At 39.5% G+C, this 17,026-nt stretch overlaps 1 protein-coding gene across 1 annotated transcript in view; it reads left to right on the plus strand.

Moving 5' to 3' along the window:
• LOC121932858 (sodium channel protein type 5 subunit alpha-like) overlaps positions 1-17,026 on the plus strand; it is a 50,343-nt gene that overhangs the window by 7,911 nt on the left and 25,406 nt on the right. The window contains exons 7-15 of the mRNA XM_042471895.1: positions 513-576; positions 1,182-1,323; positions 3,262-3,459; positions 4,211-4,390; positions 5,763-6,161; positions 7,428-7,554; positions 11,384-11,622; positions 13,608-13,820; positions 15,609-15,962. Coding sequence (XP_042327829.1) covers positions 513-576; positions 1,182-1,323; positions 3,262-3,459; positions 4,211-4,390; positions 5,763-6,161; positions 7,428-7,554; positions 11,384-11,622; positions 13,608-13,820; positions 15,609-15,962 — 1,916 coding nt within the window. The remainder of the gene's footprint in view (positions 1-512; positions 577-1,181; positions 1,324-3,261; positions 3,460-4,210; positions 4,391-5,762; positions 6,162-7,427; positions 7,555-11,383; positions 11,623-13,607; positions 13,821-15,608; positions 15,963-17,026) is intronic.

Genomic DNA, 17,026 nt, shown 5'->3' on the forward strand with positions numbered 1-17,026 from the left:
AACTGTAATGCATTTTTTAAAAAAACACGCTGGAGTTTTTGGTCCAAACCGGGCATAACACTGAAGTGTTCTATGCATGAGTATTGGGTGTTGTATGTATAAACAGAGACTGGAGAAGTTGCTTTTGGAGGCTGGGCTTCCCAGAATGCTCCAGCAGGTTGGTCACTGGGAACTAAAGTCAAATATTTCCCAAGCTCTGGGTATAGATTAATATAAGGTAACATCTTCATTTTATCTTAAGCAATGTTATGTGGTTGAGTTTTGATTTTAAAAAAGACAGACTCTCTAGGATGGAGCCAAGGAAGAAAATAGTATGCTTGAGAGAAATGAAGAAAAGATTGGATGAATATTCACGTTCAGTGATGAAAAAAATATATTGACAGCTCAGAAGCTAACTGGATTTTTTTCAGACTAGAATACTAACCCCTACATCTAAAAAAGAGGGAGTTATATGACAACTGAATGTTTGGGGGTTTTATCCATATTTATCTAGACTGCTCTTTTTTTGGCAGAGAATTATATCTTTAAGAACGGCACTGAAGATTATTTATTGTGTTCCAATAGTTCAGATGGTGGGTAAGTGTACTAAATTATCGTTCATTTTCTATGTTTAGGGTGTTCATGCTTATTTTGGACATTCAGGGAAACTTAGAGTATAAAAACTGAGTACTGTACAATGTAACATGAATGGAAATTCTTAGAACCATAAAGAGTGGAAAGATCTTCTTTACCAAATCTGGTTTCAGTCTTCCGCACCCATTTTAATTCTGCTCTCCCCATGGTTCAGACTCTCAAATTTGTCTATCAATCTATTGCATAAAGTCACTATTACACTTACTTGCTCATCATTTTTATGTAGTTACTGTTGGCAAGTGGTACCTCCTTGTGGTGAGATCTAACATTTACAACGACGGTAATTTCCAGATATTACAACCATTTTATTGTGCATTGAACATTTTTCTATCAAGTGTGCCTTTCAATCTGATAATGGTATGATCTATTGATTGCAAATAAAGATTACTGCACAATAGATCAAAGCTAAAATGGTCACAGGTGCCAAAACTATGCTGGAAACAGAAAAAGTATTTGCAAATATTTCTCTGTATTAGTGTGGTTTCTTTTATACTTAAACATTGGAGACTCCCCCCCCCCATTTTTAACAACCAAATTATAATTTGTAGCTCCTGTCCACTGAAGTACGTATGCCTAAAGGTTGGAGATAATCCTGACTTTAACTTCACAAGCTTTGATACTTTTGGCTGGGCCTTTCTCTCCTTATTCCGTCTTATGACGCAGGATTACTGGGAGCGCCTCTATCAACAGGTAAATGATGCATTTCTTTTAAGACAAATATATCATGAAAGTTTTGCTTTTAGGTTAATGCTCTGCAGGCCTTTGGGGGCCACATGAGGTGAAAGAATGGATGGTGTGGTCAGGAAAGAGTGTTTTATGAACACTCTTCTGCAATGAAAACTGTACCACATCCCAGTTCCTGTGCTACTAATTTTCTGCTTGCAGAAGTTTTCCTCTGTGCTTTTTATTCCATAAAATATTTATATACAGCCTTTTGGTTCCAAAGGGGCTAAAAATTATTTGACCCACCTTCTAACCTGAAATGGTCCCTTCTGCTGGTTTAGGACTCTACAATGTCATTCTCATCTCATCCTGCATCTTGTATCACATCTTGCATGATATACAAAGTATGGCACCCATTTTGGCCTGGCTGTTTCCCACATTGCTTGAGTAATGTGAGAAGCTATTTCTTGTTGTTGATGTGCCTTCAAGTTGTTTACGTCTTATGGTGACTCTAAGGTTAAGCCTATCATGGGGTTTTCTCGGCATGTTTCTTCAGAGGGGGGTTGCCATTGCCATCCTCTGAGGCTGAGAGAGTGTGACTTGTCCAAGGTCACCCAGTGGTTTTCTGTGGTAATCGACCCCTCCTTTCCAGAATCGTAGTCCATTGCTCATTCACTGAACCACATTGGCTCAAGAAGATCTTAGACATTTGATAAAACTCTGTGCGGTTGATCATGCACACCAGAATGATCTCTCACAGAAACAAAGAACCTATAGAAAGTGATGGCTTCTCGCATTACTCAAGTAGTTTGGAAAGCAGCCACACTACATGGCTCCCATGCTACAAGTGTCGAGTGAAAAGAGGATCCCTGCAGTGGCTTAGTATGTTTGAATCAAGCAGTGATAGGATGGTGGGGGATATCCAAATAAAATAAAATAAAATAAAATAAATACACAAAGAGAACATTGCAGCATGTTTTTGTTTCTGCATATTCTCAGTGATCTGGGGATATTAACCAAAAAGCATAGCAAGTCAGCTTGTAGAGTCTCCCATTCTTGTAGAGCTTCTCTTACCACTGGTTTTGAACACTAAAAAGTGGTCATACTGTCATGCACTTAGTGGTCTAGTAGTGCTGAATGAATCTCCCTTAGAAGGGGTACTGAATGTAACCACCTTTAGCTTTCAGTAGGATTTATGCAGGCTTTTCACCAACCTCTTTGCCAAAGGAAAATATAAGTTACCAAATAACATTTTTTTTCTCTCCCATGTTTTGTTTATTGTTACCAAACAAAACCCTGTTGGCTTTCTGAGGTTCTCCAGTTTTAATAACTCACAAGAAACAAATATGGAAAAGGATGATGATGTTTTTGTTAACTCTCTCTCTCTCAGACACACACATACTCCCAGTTTCAGTTTTACCTGGGCAAATTAGAGGATAGTCTTTAAAAAAAAAAAAAAGAGAGACTTCCCAGAGTCATCACCAAATCAAATGATAATGTTCCAAAATAGAAAACTACTCGCACATTCTGAAAATAAAACGCAAACAGCCCCCCCCCCCCCCCCGTGTTGCAGTTCAGAAAAAATTACATTAGCTTTGACCATGCACTTTTATTCTAAGCTAGGAAGGACAGTAAAAGAATCAGAAATAAAGTAAAGGACTGTTTCTTTTTAAAATGGAAATGGCTCATGCCTGATGCTGGGAGAAAAACTAAGGAAAAGGGGGGGGGGAGAACTGGGAGGTGAATGTATAATATCATTATTGCCTTGCTTGCTTTTTAAAAACTATTGTTTCTTATGAAATTTTAGATAATTAATTCATGGGTTTTTTAAAAGTTTGTTTTTATCCAATGGTTCCCATTTTGTTAAAATGGTTCAATGGCTTACCTGCTTTGCAAATAAGGAAAAATCCCACATATAATTAAATGCATAACCAAAGACTAAGTACTTTATTTTTCTGGCTTTAGACTCTCAGAGCTTCAGGGAAGATCTATATGCTGTTTTTCATGCTGGTCATCTTTCTGGGATCATTCTATCTGGTCAACTTGATCTTAGCTGTGGTCACGATGGCATACGAGGAACAGAGCAAAGCCACTATTGCTGAAACAGAGGCGAAAGAAAGGAAATTTCGTGAAGCCATGGAGATGCTAAAGAAAGATCAGGAGGTCTATATATCATTCTTTTCTTAATCTAAAACTAACTCCATGTTCCACAAAGTTTCCCTGTTACCAACAAGTAGTAAAGAATATGCTAGGGCATATTGATACAACATGAGAAATACTTCAAAACAAAACAAAACACCCTATTTCTTGCTCACCGGCAGAAGAGTCAGCCCATTGTGTTCCACTTGATTCCTTGTTCCAGACTTGTTCATTCTGATCAGCCATCCTAGGGTCAAACAATTTTACAGCATCTTAAAACCTTCCCTTAAAGGAGACGGGGCTGGAAAATTTATTTACACTGAAATTTATAGACTGAGCTCCTCTGAAAAGAGTTGTTATAGTGCTTACCCTCCCTTACTTATTTTTTTTAGCATGCAAAGGGATCTTATAGCACCTTTGAGATGGAGAGAAGGAAGTTGGTAGCATAAGCTTTTGTAGACTTAAGTCTACTTTCTCAGAGGAACTGAGTGAACACTCCATGCGTTGGAAATAGACTAATCTAGGAAAGCTTATGCTACCAACTTTCTTCCGTCATTCTCAAAGGTGCTATAAGATACCTTTGCATACTGATCCAGACTAATTCGGCTATGTCTTTTGGATTATGACAGCTGAAAGAAAGTCCTTGTGAGTCATTTGAATCACGAATGCAAAGAGATATCTGTACCTGTAAAGTTGTCACATCGCCCAATAGTCTGTTTTGATCTCTTTAAGAGTTTTAATTGTATAATCCCAGTTTTGTACTTCTACATTCTAGGAATTAGCTGCCAAAGAAAATGACAGCATGTCACATAGTTCATTTGAAGTGTCACCTGTAGCATCCAAAGAGGTCAAAGAACGAAGCAACAGAATGAAGAAATTGTCTTTAGGGAGAGAAGATTATGGAGAGGAGCTAAAAATCCCTAAATCACAGTCTAGTGACAGCCATCGGAAATCGGTAATTCAGTGTTTAATTAAGGCTCTGTTTATACAAATCATTACTTCTTTAAGTCTTTGGTTGTATTCCAACTTATGCTTGCATAAACAGAGGTGTTTAAACGGAGAAGGTGCATGCATAAGGGAAACCAAAACTTTTAACCAAGGTACTTGGTTTTAAACATAACTTACTTCCTGAAAATATCTGTATCCATTTTTTTAGAAACAGCATTTTTAAAAAAGTAGTTCCAGATTTAAACGTTTTTCGCCAGCACTACAAAATGAACCCCCAAATACAGCCTAATATGTTCTAATTAGTTTTGTTTTATTTAGAACACATATGCCCCACTTTTCTGATCACATCTTGGAATGTCAGGATTTTATAATTAATCCAGTAATGCTAAATGTGCATTTTTGCAGAATGTACCACTTTGCTTCCACTACACTCAGCAGAAGACATCCATTGTGATGTGGCAAACAATTTGCCTCATAAATGTAGGGCAATGTATGCACACATTGTCATTAACAAGACGGCGGCCATAAATTAACAATGCAATAAGTCAGTGGCATAATAGTCCAACTATCCAAATAATGGTATTATAAAACCCTTGTTCTTCCCTGTTGGTCTTAGAGGACAAAGAAAAACATACAGTTGTAAGGATGCACATATAAAAATAATCTTTTAAGTGTGCAAGCTTATAAATATTTTATTTATTTATTTATTTATTTATTTATTTATATCCTGCTCTTTTCCCAGGACTGGGTCCAGTCACAAGGTAGTCTGTAGCAACTGTGAAATGTGAAGCATTTTGGTCTGTCCTTCCCCTAATTTAGGCCACAAATATTGGTATGGTAGTGAACTTATGGAGTGGTAATATTGGTAGGGCATGTTTTAGAACGGCAAAAATTATGAGTTAATGAAAAATTACATATTATCTCTACTAAAAAGCTGCCATCCATGAAACCACATAATTCTTTGAAACAGTAACAGAAAGGAAGGAAGGACAAAAAGAAGGAAATAATGTCCTCAAAATAAAGCTGCTTTGAGTCACTTTGGAGGTATGCTGTTTAAATGATACATGCATCCTAAGAGTCCAGAAGTCACAGCAAAGCCATGCGCCAGTCCTAAGGACTGGAGTGCAGCTTTGGTGCAGCTTCCAGACTCTTAGGATGTATGCATCATTGAAACACCATACCTCCAAAGTGACCTGAAGCAGCTTTATTTTGGCCTGTCTGTGTAGGGCCCTTGTTTCTCTACAATTGGTAGGTTTTAGTAAGTCTCTGCTTTATTCAAGTATTAATATATTTAATTTAAATATGAACTCCAATGACCAACAGAGAGCATTGGGTTCAATATTATTTCCGCTGTCTTTTTTCTTGTTTGATCCCCTTAGGCTGTCTTTATCCACAGTAATGGTCCGAGTTCAAACCCAACAAAACGTCGACCTAGTCATGGCAGTGTATTCAGTTTCCATGTGTCAAGTCAAGATGTTGGTGCAAGGGCTGAATTTGGGGAGGATGACAGTAGCAGTGCCGGGGAGATGGAGATCCAGCGTGGGTCATTGCTGGCAACACGGATGGGAAGGCGGCCAAGCAACCAAAGTCAAGTCAGTTACAGCTCTCGCCCAGGTACTCCAAACTACATGTTGCCTGGCAGATGGAACCCTGGAGACGAGTGTAATGGGATGGTCTCCATGATGGGAGGCAGTGGAATAAGGCCACTCATGGAACCCATTTCAGGGGAAGGAACATTGCTCCCCCCAGTTATGGAAAATCCTGACAAGGGCGAGCTGGTAAGTAGAATACATAAACAGCCAGATGTCAGTTTCTGCCATATTTGCAAATTGTCATGGGTGCACAACTTCCCCCTGCCACCAAAGTTCAACACTAGACACAGGCGAACACAACAAAATGCCTTAATTGGAACAGCAGCAGAGTGAGCCCACAGATGTTCAAGGACCTGGACCTAAGATTTGTAATGGCTTGCATGCACCCCTAGGACACAGCTTATATGTCCCTGCTGTAGCTAGTAGTGAAATGATTCTCCTAATGTCTCCTCATGAGCCAGTGTGACGTAGTGGTTTGAGTGTTCCGCAATGATTCTGGAGACTGGGATTTGAATCTACTAATCCTTGGAAACCCACTGGGTTACCTTGGGCAAGTCATGCTCCAGCATCAGAGAAAAGCAAAGGCAAACCTCTTCTGAAGAAATCTTGCCAAGACAACCCAGACTAACACAGCTATTTCTTTGAAAACAGCATTAAGTTTGTTAATAATTAAGGCACCACAGGTTGTTTTGCTGCCACAGAGTAACATGCCTATCTCCCACCCCAGAATTAACATACCAGTTCTATCATTTAATCATCTGTCTCACTGATTCACTGAATTGCCCCTTCATTTTGCTTGTATTCAAATCAGAGATATGTACAGTCATCCCTCCCTGTTCATGGGGGATCCGTTCCGGAACATCCCCCCAAAATAGAAAAAAAGGGGATATTCATGTCTCTTTGAGCAAAATGGCGGCTCGCTCCTGCGCATGGCCCTGCATATGTGCCACGGGCACACAAGCCATTTTGTCCCTCCTGGCTTGCTGTCTGCAGAAACTCAAAACCACGCACGGGAAGTCCGCAAATGGGGAGGAACGACTGTATATCCTTGCATCATGTCTAAAACACAGACACAGACAGACAGACAGACAGACACACACACACACGTCTTGTTAATGACCAGAATGACTACAGCACTATATAAACAACAACAACAACAACAACAATAATAATTTGGTTGCTGATGGGCCAGATCAGGCCCCCAGAACCACATGAATTTGGCTGAAGCCTTCCTACCAAGAACGGTGCCAAAGGGGTACCAGAGAGGAAGAACACGGTGGCTACAAGGTGAAGCAAAAAAAATATAAGCTGGAAGCTTTTCAGTTTAGAGAAGCTGTGAGAATCCTTGTTTGACTTGCCTAACAATGTTAACATTTATTCCACCTCTATCCCTGTCTGAGAACACAATATGAAAGCATTTCATAACCTGTTTCTGTTTACATCTCTAAACAGACTCCTTCATATGATGAAGCCAAGAAGATGCTCCAAACCCATCGTCTGTCTGTGGATCATTATAACCATCCACTTCAAAGACAGAGGGCAGCCAGCGCTGTCAGCATCATTACCAGTGTGCTTGAAGGTAGAACTTTTCTTTTTGTATTCTGGTTGTTTACCAGCATGCTAGTTGTTTACTAAGGTCAATAATATACTGCAATTACCATAGAGATGTAGTTTTAGTCCCTTGGGTCTGCTTTTAATCTCTGTATTGGATATCGTCTAGAAACAGAGCTTACATATATACATTTAACAAGTATACGTCCAATCCAAGAGGGTTAATGATCCCAAGGAATACATCAAAATGAGTTGACTGTAAGCCCTATTCCAGTGTGGCCTCTAATGGATAGATGGCAGATGAGAAATGAGAGAAATATGCTAGGGCTGGTGGGGAAAAGAAGAGGTCCAGTTCTGCACTGCTTGGGGTTCTGCACCAGTAGATCCATTTATGAATAGGGCTTTTACATTCCTTTTTCATAACAGAAAGAACAGGGTTTCCCAAACTGGGATGACCATATCCCCAAGGGGTGCAAGATGGAATTTCAGGGAGTGCGACAAAGAGTGCCTTGTTTCCTTGAGTGACAAGACACAAGTCTCCACTCATTTTTTTCTGAATAAATTAGAATCTAATTGCTCAATGTAGATTTACATTTTATGCACTGAGCGGAAAGCTATTTTTTAAAGTTCAATTTGTTCACCCGCAATATTGCATGTAGTTCAATTTGTGGTTCAAAAATTAGAAATTAGACTTCTTCATCTTCAAATGTGATATTGCTTTCAAGCATTTCCTAGGGATGTGGACACTGAAAAATTGGGAACTCTTCTTCTTCTTCTTCATCTTCTTCTTCATCTTCTTCTTCATCTTCTTCTTCTTCTTCTTCAGCTTTATTTATATAGCGCTGTAAATTTACACAGCGCTGCACATAATAAATAATAAAATAAAAAAATAATAAAATTTTATTTCTATCCCGCTTTTTGCCAGGCAATCAAAGCGGCTTACAACAGGTTAAAATACATCCATATATACATAATGCCCCCCTTAAAACAAGATTAAACAGTGTAAGATTAAAACTACATATTAAAACCGGCTAAGCTAAATAAAATCATCATGGGCAGAGTTCACTAGGCAAGAAGTCTTATTTGTGGCTGAGCATTTTATTCCGGGAAGGCCTGCCGGAAGAGATCCGTCTTAATGGCCTTTACAGCTAAAATAGATAAAATAAACCTGCCTATGGCATACATTCTATGAAATAATTAAATAATCAAGCTGAATCCAGGTAAGACGGAGGTACTTGCTATAGGAACTGCCAATTTGGGAAGGGAGTTATGCCAGTCAGTTCTGGATGGGGTCACACTTCCCCTGAAGGACTCTGTCTGCAGTTTGGGGGTGCTCCTAGACTTGTTTCTCCATCTGACAGCTCAGTTGGATGCGATGGTCAGGAGCACTTGTCATCAACTTCGGCTGATACACCACCTGTGCCCCTTCCTGGAACCGGGAGACCTTGAAATAGTGGTACATGCGCTGGTAACCTCTCAGCTCGACTTTTGTAATGCACTCTACATGGGGCTACCCTTATGTCAAGTTCGGAAACTTCAACTGGTACAGAATATGGCAGCCAGGTTGGTTACTGGTACATCCAGAACTCCACATATTACACCAGTTTTAAAATCCTGGACTCTGGAATGATCTGCTGGACGAGATCCGACATATTACCACCTTGGAAACCTTTAAGAAAGCCATTAAGACGGATCTCTTCTGGCAGGCCTTTCCAGACTAGAACACCCCACTGACCTGCCTCCCCCTCTCTCCCTTTCTTCCTTATCCTCCAACCTCATTTTTACTGTACCCCAGACTCTGCTTGGAATTTTTGATCTCATTTTAGTGTGTATATATATTAATGCTTTTAACTTTCTTTGGTTTAATCATTTTTTAGAGTTTGATCATATTTTTAGGTTTGGGGATCTTGGAATTTTAATGCATCTCTTTTTAACTGTATGATTTTTACTGTTGTAATCTGCTTGGATTCCCTGAGATTAAGTGGAATAATAATAATAATAATAATAATAATAATAATAATAATAATTCAATATAATACATATTAATACATGTTAACATTCAAACAGTAAAATGTAGCAACTACTGAATTAAGGACTGCCAAATCTGCTGTTTTCTGCCTAGTGCTTGTTAAAAATACTTATAGCTTACCTTTCCATTGCAATGAAGCTTACAATAAAAATAGCTTTTTAAAAACTCATACAAGCAAACCAGTTTAAATGCTGCAGTATCAACAATTCCAAAATAAGGCCAGACTCTAAGGTCATTGATATAAAATATTTTTTTCCTGGAGACAAAACATCATCAAAGAGGAGTCTAGACAGATCTCCGGTGGTAGTGAGCTGTAGTGCCTAGGCACCACTTGATAATGCGTGTTCCTATGCACTCACCATCGGATGATGATAAACTGTAGAAGAAGGTCCTTTCGGATTAGTTGAGTGGATGGATAATGCCAGGTAATTGGAGATGGTCCTTCAAGTACCTTGGTTCAAACCTGTTTAAGTCTCTGAAACAGACTGGAAGCCAAGAAGCTGGGATAACAAGGGACTCACTTGATGGGAATGGCTGTAGCTTAGTAGCATTAAAGAAGGTCTGAGTTTCAGTTTCCAGGTGAGGCTTCAAAAGACTCCTGCTACTGCCAGTCAGTGTAGACATTACTGAACTAAATGCATCAATGGTCTCAGTCAATATGTGGCAGCTCTCTAGGTTTCTATAACTAACTGGCCCTTGAAGTACAAATTATCGTAGTTTTTGATCACAAATTTAAAAAAAATCTGTTGAGGTATCAACAGATATGAGTAGAATTTCTCCCTGTGTATTCACTGGTGATTATGCTTTGGGCATGGCGACTGGATTCCAGACTTTTACTGTTCAGGCTGTACACAAGTGAATATTTCTCTAATGGTATGGAAACCAAAGCTGAAGAAGCAGAAATCAGTTCTCAGAAAATGCAGATTTTTACTCAACCAGTAAGAGCTAGGCAATTACTTTCTAGCCAAAGTAGCCAGCTTTGCCCAAGCTGGACTAGCCCTTTGTTGAATACACTAAATTCTTCATGCAATGTTATGTGGCTGTCAGAGGAAGAAATACTGTATTGTGTCCGCTACATCTGAGTAAAACCACAACTTCTGAGACACTCTGTAATGCATCATTACAGTGATGCATCCCGAAGGCCCCCTGAAAAAAGGACCTGTCCACTTTATGCTCATGAGAGAGAACTTTCTTCTGGCAGGGGAGAAAACCCCATATAATTTTGTTCCTTGGACTGCTATTCCCTGGTTTCAGGTAGTATTAACAGCAAAACTACCTCTAGAGCAGTGGTTCCCAGACTTTGGTCCTCCAGTTTGGACTTTGGCTCCCAGAATTCCACACTGTTGGCCAAGCCAGCTGGGCTTCTGGTAGTTGAAGCCTAAAACACCTGGAGGACTAAACTTTGGGAACAAATGCTCTAGAGTATAGAATACAACACAATAACTATGAAATGGACAGTGAGATGGTTTACAAAATCCACTATGATCCTTTGATATTAAGTACTATTAATATTGCATTGTTTGGGATGGAAAAATGTGGATCTCCAAATGTCAGTCTTCAGCTCTCTTGTGCCATAGCTAATATAACTAATGATGAGGAACATGGGTGTTGGTGTTAGTTTGTGACAGTCGCAATTCAACAGCATCATGAGAGACACATGTTGCTTAACCCTGGTTCAAGTGGAAGAGTTCAGTGGGTGCTGAAATTTCCCCTTTGAAAACAATTTCAGCTGAAAATGCTTGAATGGACTGGTCCCTTATTTCCATAGGACCTTGTTTTCTTTAATTTTGGAGCCTGGATATCTTACTGCATTTTGTTTCTTTTTTAGAATATGAAGAATCAAACCGGAGATGCCCCCCATTTTTGAAAAAGTGGGCCTCCAGATTTCTTGTCTGGGAATGTTGCCCAGTATGGGTAAAAATAAAGAAGAAACTGAGCATTTTTGTTATGGATCCATTCACTGACCTCACAATCACACTTTGCATTGTGGTTAACACTCTGTTTATGGCTTTAGAGCACTATAAGATGACCCCTGAATTTGACCTCATGCTATCCATAGGTAACATGGTAAGTAAATTCTGGCAAACAAAACATTTCACTTTTGTTTATTTAATTTTATTTCAAGATATCTAGACAGACTTTTGCTTACAAAATTAAGCTGGGCTGCGTTGTGTTTAAGGATGGGAAAACTACTTCAAAATATTTGAAAAATGTTGAGTTTTAGCAGTTGAATTCTACACAAGTTATAATCTTTGCAGTTTGGTAATATTCTATACAAAAAAATAGATGCAGATTTCCTTGTGCAGAAAACAAATTATTATTATTATCATTATTATTTGCACAGAATAAGTCCTGAACCATGATAGTTTTTAAAAACTGTTCTACAGCGAGGTAAAATTCTTTTTTCTTGCCCCCAAGAATGAATTTTATGAGGATTTACATCCCTAGTTGCCTTCAGCACTCCACTGTTCATTACCCAACAGAGAACTAGTGTGCTCCTTGTTTCTCCACTTAGGGGTTGTTCACACTGTGAAAATAATCCAAGAGAATCCAGGTTAAATTGATGTTCACACACATCCCAAATGCATGCAAATAAGTTTGTGGGGGGCTGCCAAAAATCCACTTAATCCGGGATAATCGTTATTGGGTTTTTCCCTGAGTTTTTAAAAACGATTTGCATCACTGGGAGTGTGAATAACTGATGCAAATAGACCCAGGATAAAACGCTGCATACCCAAAAAGGGATTCCAAATGCATTCACACCATTGGCTCAATCTTTATTCGAATGCTTGCATGTCCGACAACTGAACTCGCACAGATGTGCATCGACACGGATCGATCTGGTTCCACGGTGTGAATAACAAACCCAGAATTCATGAGCGAAATGATTCGCATTGTCAAGCTAAAAAAACCAATGTGTGAATGACCAAAGAGTTCATTGGATACTATAATCATTCTTCTGTATGCATGTGGCACCTAGGAAGGGATTACAGGTACACTCATTCAGTCCCAAAATGTGAAGACAGGTCTTAAAGATATGTGCACAGATATGTATGTGCACCTACTTATCTCATCTATAAAAACATTAAAATCTCATTGAACTGTTTTTGAAATTCAGAGGGTTTGCTAACTTAACCCTGAATCTAAAGGGGTAGCATAAATGAATAGGCCTTACAATGCTTATATCATGTTTAAAATAGAAAGAGAAAAATACTAATTTTATTTAAAAATTGTTTGTTTCAGTCAGCTTAGCTGAGCAGTTCCTTCACATTGACAGCAAAATTTACTTAATTGTTATTAGGAAAAAAAGTACGTCACAATAATAAGCAGAACTGTTTTCTGTTCTGTGCCACATCAGATGTTTCAGTTCATTATTGAGAAAAGACTCAGTGCTGACTATGCTTTACATGAGAGCCTACATGGCATAGTGGTTTGAGTGTTGGACTATGACTCGGGAGATGAGGGTTCGAATTCCAGCTTGGCCATGAAACCCACCTAGTGACCCTGGGCAGGTCACACCCTCTCAGCCTCAGGGGAGGGCAATGGCAAACCTCCTCTGAACAAATCATGCCAAGAAAACCCCATGACAGGGTCACCATAAGTCAGAAATGACTTGAAGGCACACAACAATATGATATACTGTGTGTGTGTGTGTATGGATTGTATAAATTTTTTTCTGTATATACTAAGCCCACAGTACAGGACATAGATGAATGTACTGATGCAGCCCTCCTGCCTAATCCTGCCTTGACTTGAGCATGCAGCTTCATTGCAAATTTACCAGTGGTGGGTGAAGGTGCCGTGATAAATGTGGCCAGTGTTGACTGCATGATGAAGTTCAGCACTTGGCAAAAGGCTCTGGTGAATGCTGATAGTCATACTCCAAAAAATAACTTTTTGTTCTTAGCAGTGCCATGACTGAAATCAGCTTGTGTCTACACAACTTATGTTCTCAGCATGTCAATTTGTCAGATAAACTGAGCCTAGTTTTGACTTATGGAGAGAATAGTGTGTGGTGTCGTGAATTTGACTGTGCTATTTCTATTTTATAGATTTTCACAGCAATTTTTATTGCAGAAGTGATCCTGAAAATCATTGCAATGGACCCCTATTACTATTTTCAGCAACGTTCAAATATCTTTGACAGTATTGTTGTTTTTATAAGCATCATTGAACTGAGCATACCTGATGATTCCCAAAAAAGTGGCAAGGAGAAAAAGGGCAGCAAGAAGGGCAGCTTTACAGTTTTACGAACGTTGAGACTGGTAATAGATTAACTCTTTGTGTCCTATTTGATTTAGTAATGGAAACATTTATGGAATAGAAATGGGACTTTATCACACGGGGAAAATTGGGGGTTTATAGAGTCATTGTCCTGGGAAAGTTGCGCAATCACGGTGAAGATTTTCACACGATGTAGCGATTAAAGAGGATTTATCCTGGGAATAACCAGCAACAAATCATTCATGGGAAAATCCAATGAATTATTTGTTGCTGGTTATTCCCTGGATAAGTCCTCATTAATTGTGATGTATGTGAAAATCTTCACTGTGATTGTGCAACTTTCCTGATATAATGACTCTTTAAACCCCCTATTTCCCCCTGATTTCCCCACATGTGATAAACTCCTTACTCATGAGGAGGAGGATTATTGCCCACACTTTTATAGAGCCATTGAATTTTGGCAAATATGCTAGATCTCTGGCAATAGCCAATGGATTTTGGTGTGGCACCTATTCTGGGAAGAGAAGCAGAAAAGAAGGCTCCTGATGTAGTGAAATTATCTCTGCTCTAAAGTGATTGTCAAGGACAGGTCAGCATCCATGTTTATTGTAGTCAGAGGTGTGTTTGGCACTTTAATTTTTTTTAAAATCCAAACTTTAAGCCAGCGACTTCTAACCTATTGCCCTTAGCCAGCATCTAGAACCTTGTTTTCTGTGGCCTTCTCCAGCTTATTTCACAGATAAGGAATTTTGAAGGAGGAAGAGATTTCCTTCACACTTTCACCCTACACTACATTGCTTCTTTCCAGTGCCAAGTTCCTGCAGTGCCATGCTGTAAAATGCCATTTGAGACATTGCTTTATTCTCATCTGTTAAATTCCCTGCACAAAATTATAGGTACTTTATGTGGTGTGCCTGTGAAGCCAAAACACAAGAACACCGCTGTTGAACCAGAGTAAATGTCAATCTGGGCTGCTGCTGCACTGCAGAATTGATACCATGGCTCCATCCTATGAAACTTTGGGATGTGTAATTTGTTGTAGAACCGGCACTATCTGACAGAGAAGGCTACATTTCTCACAATACTATAAATCCCACAATTCCATAGCATTGAGCCATGGGAGTTAAAGTGGTGTCACACTGCATTAGATGCAGCCCTAGTCTCATCTGACCCATTCTAAATTTCCTCTATCAGCCCTAGTGACCATTGACAGTGGTTATGGAACTTGTGTTGCAAAACATGTACTTTGGATTCAGGTAGGAAAAGCTGATATAGTCTTAGCATTTTCCTTTCCTCATTGGCACAACTTGCCAGTTCCCTACCAATAACCTATTTGAAAAGGGGAGCTGAAAGTTTCCTATGAGGTTCTGAATGGAAATCAGTGTAGGGACTTGGCATTAAGTGTGTGAGAGTGTGAAGGAAACAGCTTCCTATTCATTCATTCATTCGTTCAATTGATAGTCTGCCTTTCTCCCACCCAGGGACCCAAGGCAGCTTACAAAATTTTAAAACAGAAATTGGTTATAAAGTACACTATCATTCTTTAAAAATTAGACAATACTATTAAAGACAGACAGTGAAAAACAGTTCAAAATATATTTAAAACATACTTAAAAACAGCCAGAATAAAATCACATCGCATCACTATCGACACTATTCAACCTGATTTATTTATTTATATTTATTTGTTTCTGGGATTTATATCTATTTATCCTTTTAGAATATATGATCATAAATACATAAACCAGCAATTTGTACTGATCCTTCTTTTAACTGTACAACCTGACAATTTCTGTTATCTAAGAACATAATACTTTGTTTCCGAACAGCTGCGTGTCTTCAAGCTTGCAAAGTCTTGGCCAACCTTAAACACGCTTATTAAAATCATTTTGAATTCAGTCGGTGCTCTGGGCAACCTTACCCTTGTTTTGGCCCTTATTGTCTTCATTTTTGCTGTGTTTGGAATGCAACTCTTTGGCAGCAGCTATAAGGCGAAACCTTGTAATATAACTTCAACTTGCAAACCACGATGGCATATGGAAGATTTTTTCCACTCCTTTCTTGTTATTTTCCGGATTCTGTGTGGAGAATGGATTGAGACCATGTGGGGTTGCATGGTGGTTGCTGAACCATCATTGTGCCTGCTTGTCTTCCTGCTAGTCATGGTGATTGGAAATTTAGTGGTGAGTTTTCAGATACATTTTAGTGTTTTCCCCATCTTCAAGATTTTGCATCTGATTTTACAGGGGGCCCTTGGTATCTGCTGGGGTTTGGTTCCAGGACCCCCCATGGAAACTCAAATCCATGGATGCTCAAGTCCCATTAAATACGATGGAGTAGTGAAATGGTGTCCCTTATATGAAATGGCAAAATCAAGGTTTGCTTTTTGGAATTTATATATTTTTAAAATTTCTTTCAACTTGTGGATGGTTGAATCCATGGATAAGGAATCCATGGATACAGAGGGCCAACTGTACTGTTAATATAATGCAGAAGTGTTTTTGAAAATACGCCATGGTTTTCCTTGCCTAGGAGGTTCTGTAGCTGTAGGCCACTCAATGCTGGCCCCAAACACTCTGATCCATAGAGTCCACCTGGGCATCCAGTGACAAAGATGGTTCCAGAAGTACTCACATGTTATGGACCTGCTTCCCAGGGAAAGGGCAACTCATAGAATCATAGAGTTGGAAGAGAATGGCTACATCATTGTGTCATAACGGAAACCCCTATTAATACAGTGATGGAACCATTGAAGGGACAAGGACGGGATAAGTACAGATACAATTAGGATGGGGTAAGGACGGGAACGATCCCTCCTTACCCTGTGTGATAATCTCCAACATCTCACAAAACTACAGTTCCCAGATTTCCCTAGTATTCAGCCAGGGCAGTTAAAATGGTCTCAAAGAGGCTGTACCGACTGGCGTTATATGCCAGCCTTAGGGCAGAATGGGGATGTGATGTCCACATGACACACACCCCATGCACCCGCCCGCCTGGTGTCACAGTACTCTTTTGATGCAGCGCCAAAAGAAGCACCAGAAGGTACCGCCTCGGAAATGCCAGATCAGGGCCACGGCCTGTAGTTACCACAGCCCTGATCTGGTGCTGAAAGAGGTGGTAGCAGGTTGCTCCAAAGGGATGGTCTGTTTAGCCCCAAACTGGATTATTTCTGCAGTGTGTTGTGGACCAAAGTTAGTTCACTTTCAGAACATGCTATTGGACCAATATATGCAATTCTCTAGCT

Source organism: Sceloporus undulatus, chromosome 6 (genome assembly GCF_019175285.1).
Source record: "Sceloporus undulatus isolate JIND9_A2432 ecotype Alabama chromosome 6, SceUnd_v1.1, whole genome shotgun sequence".
Taxonomy (NCBI): domain Eukaryota; kingdom Metazoa; phylum Chordata; class Lepidosauria; order Squamata; family Phrynosomatidae; genus Sceloporus; species Sceloporus undulatus.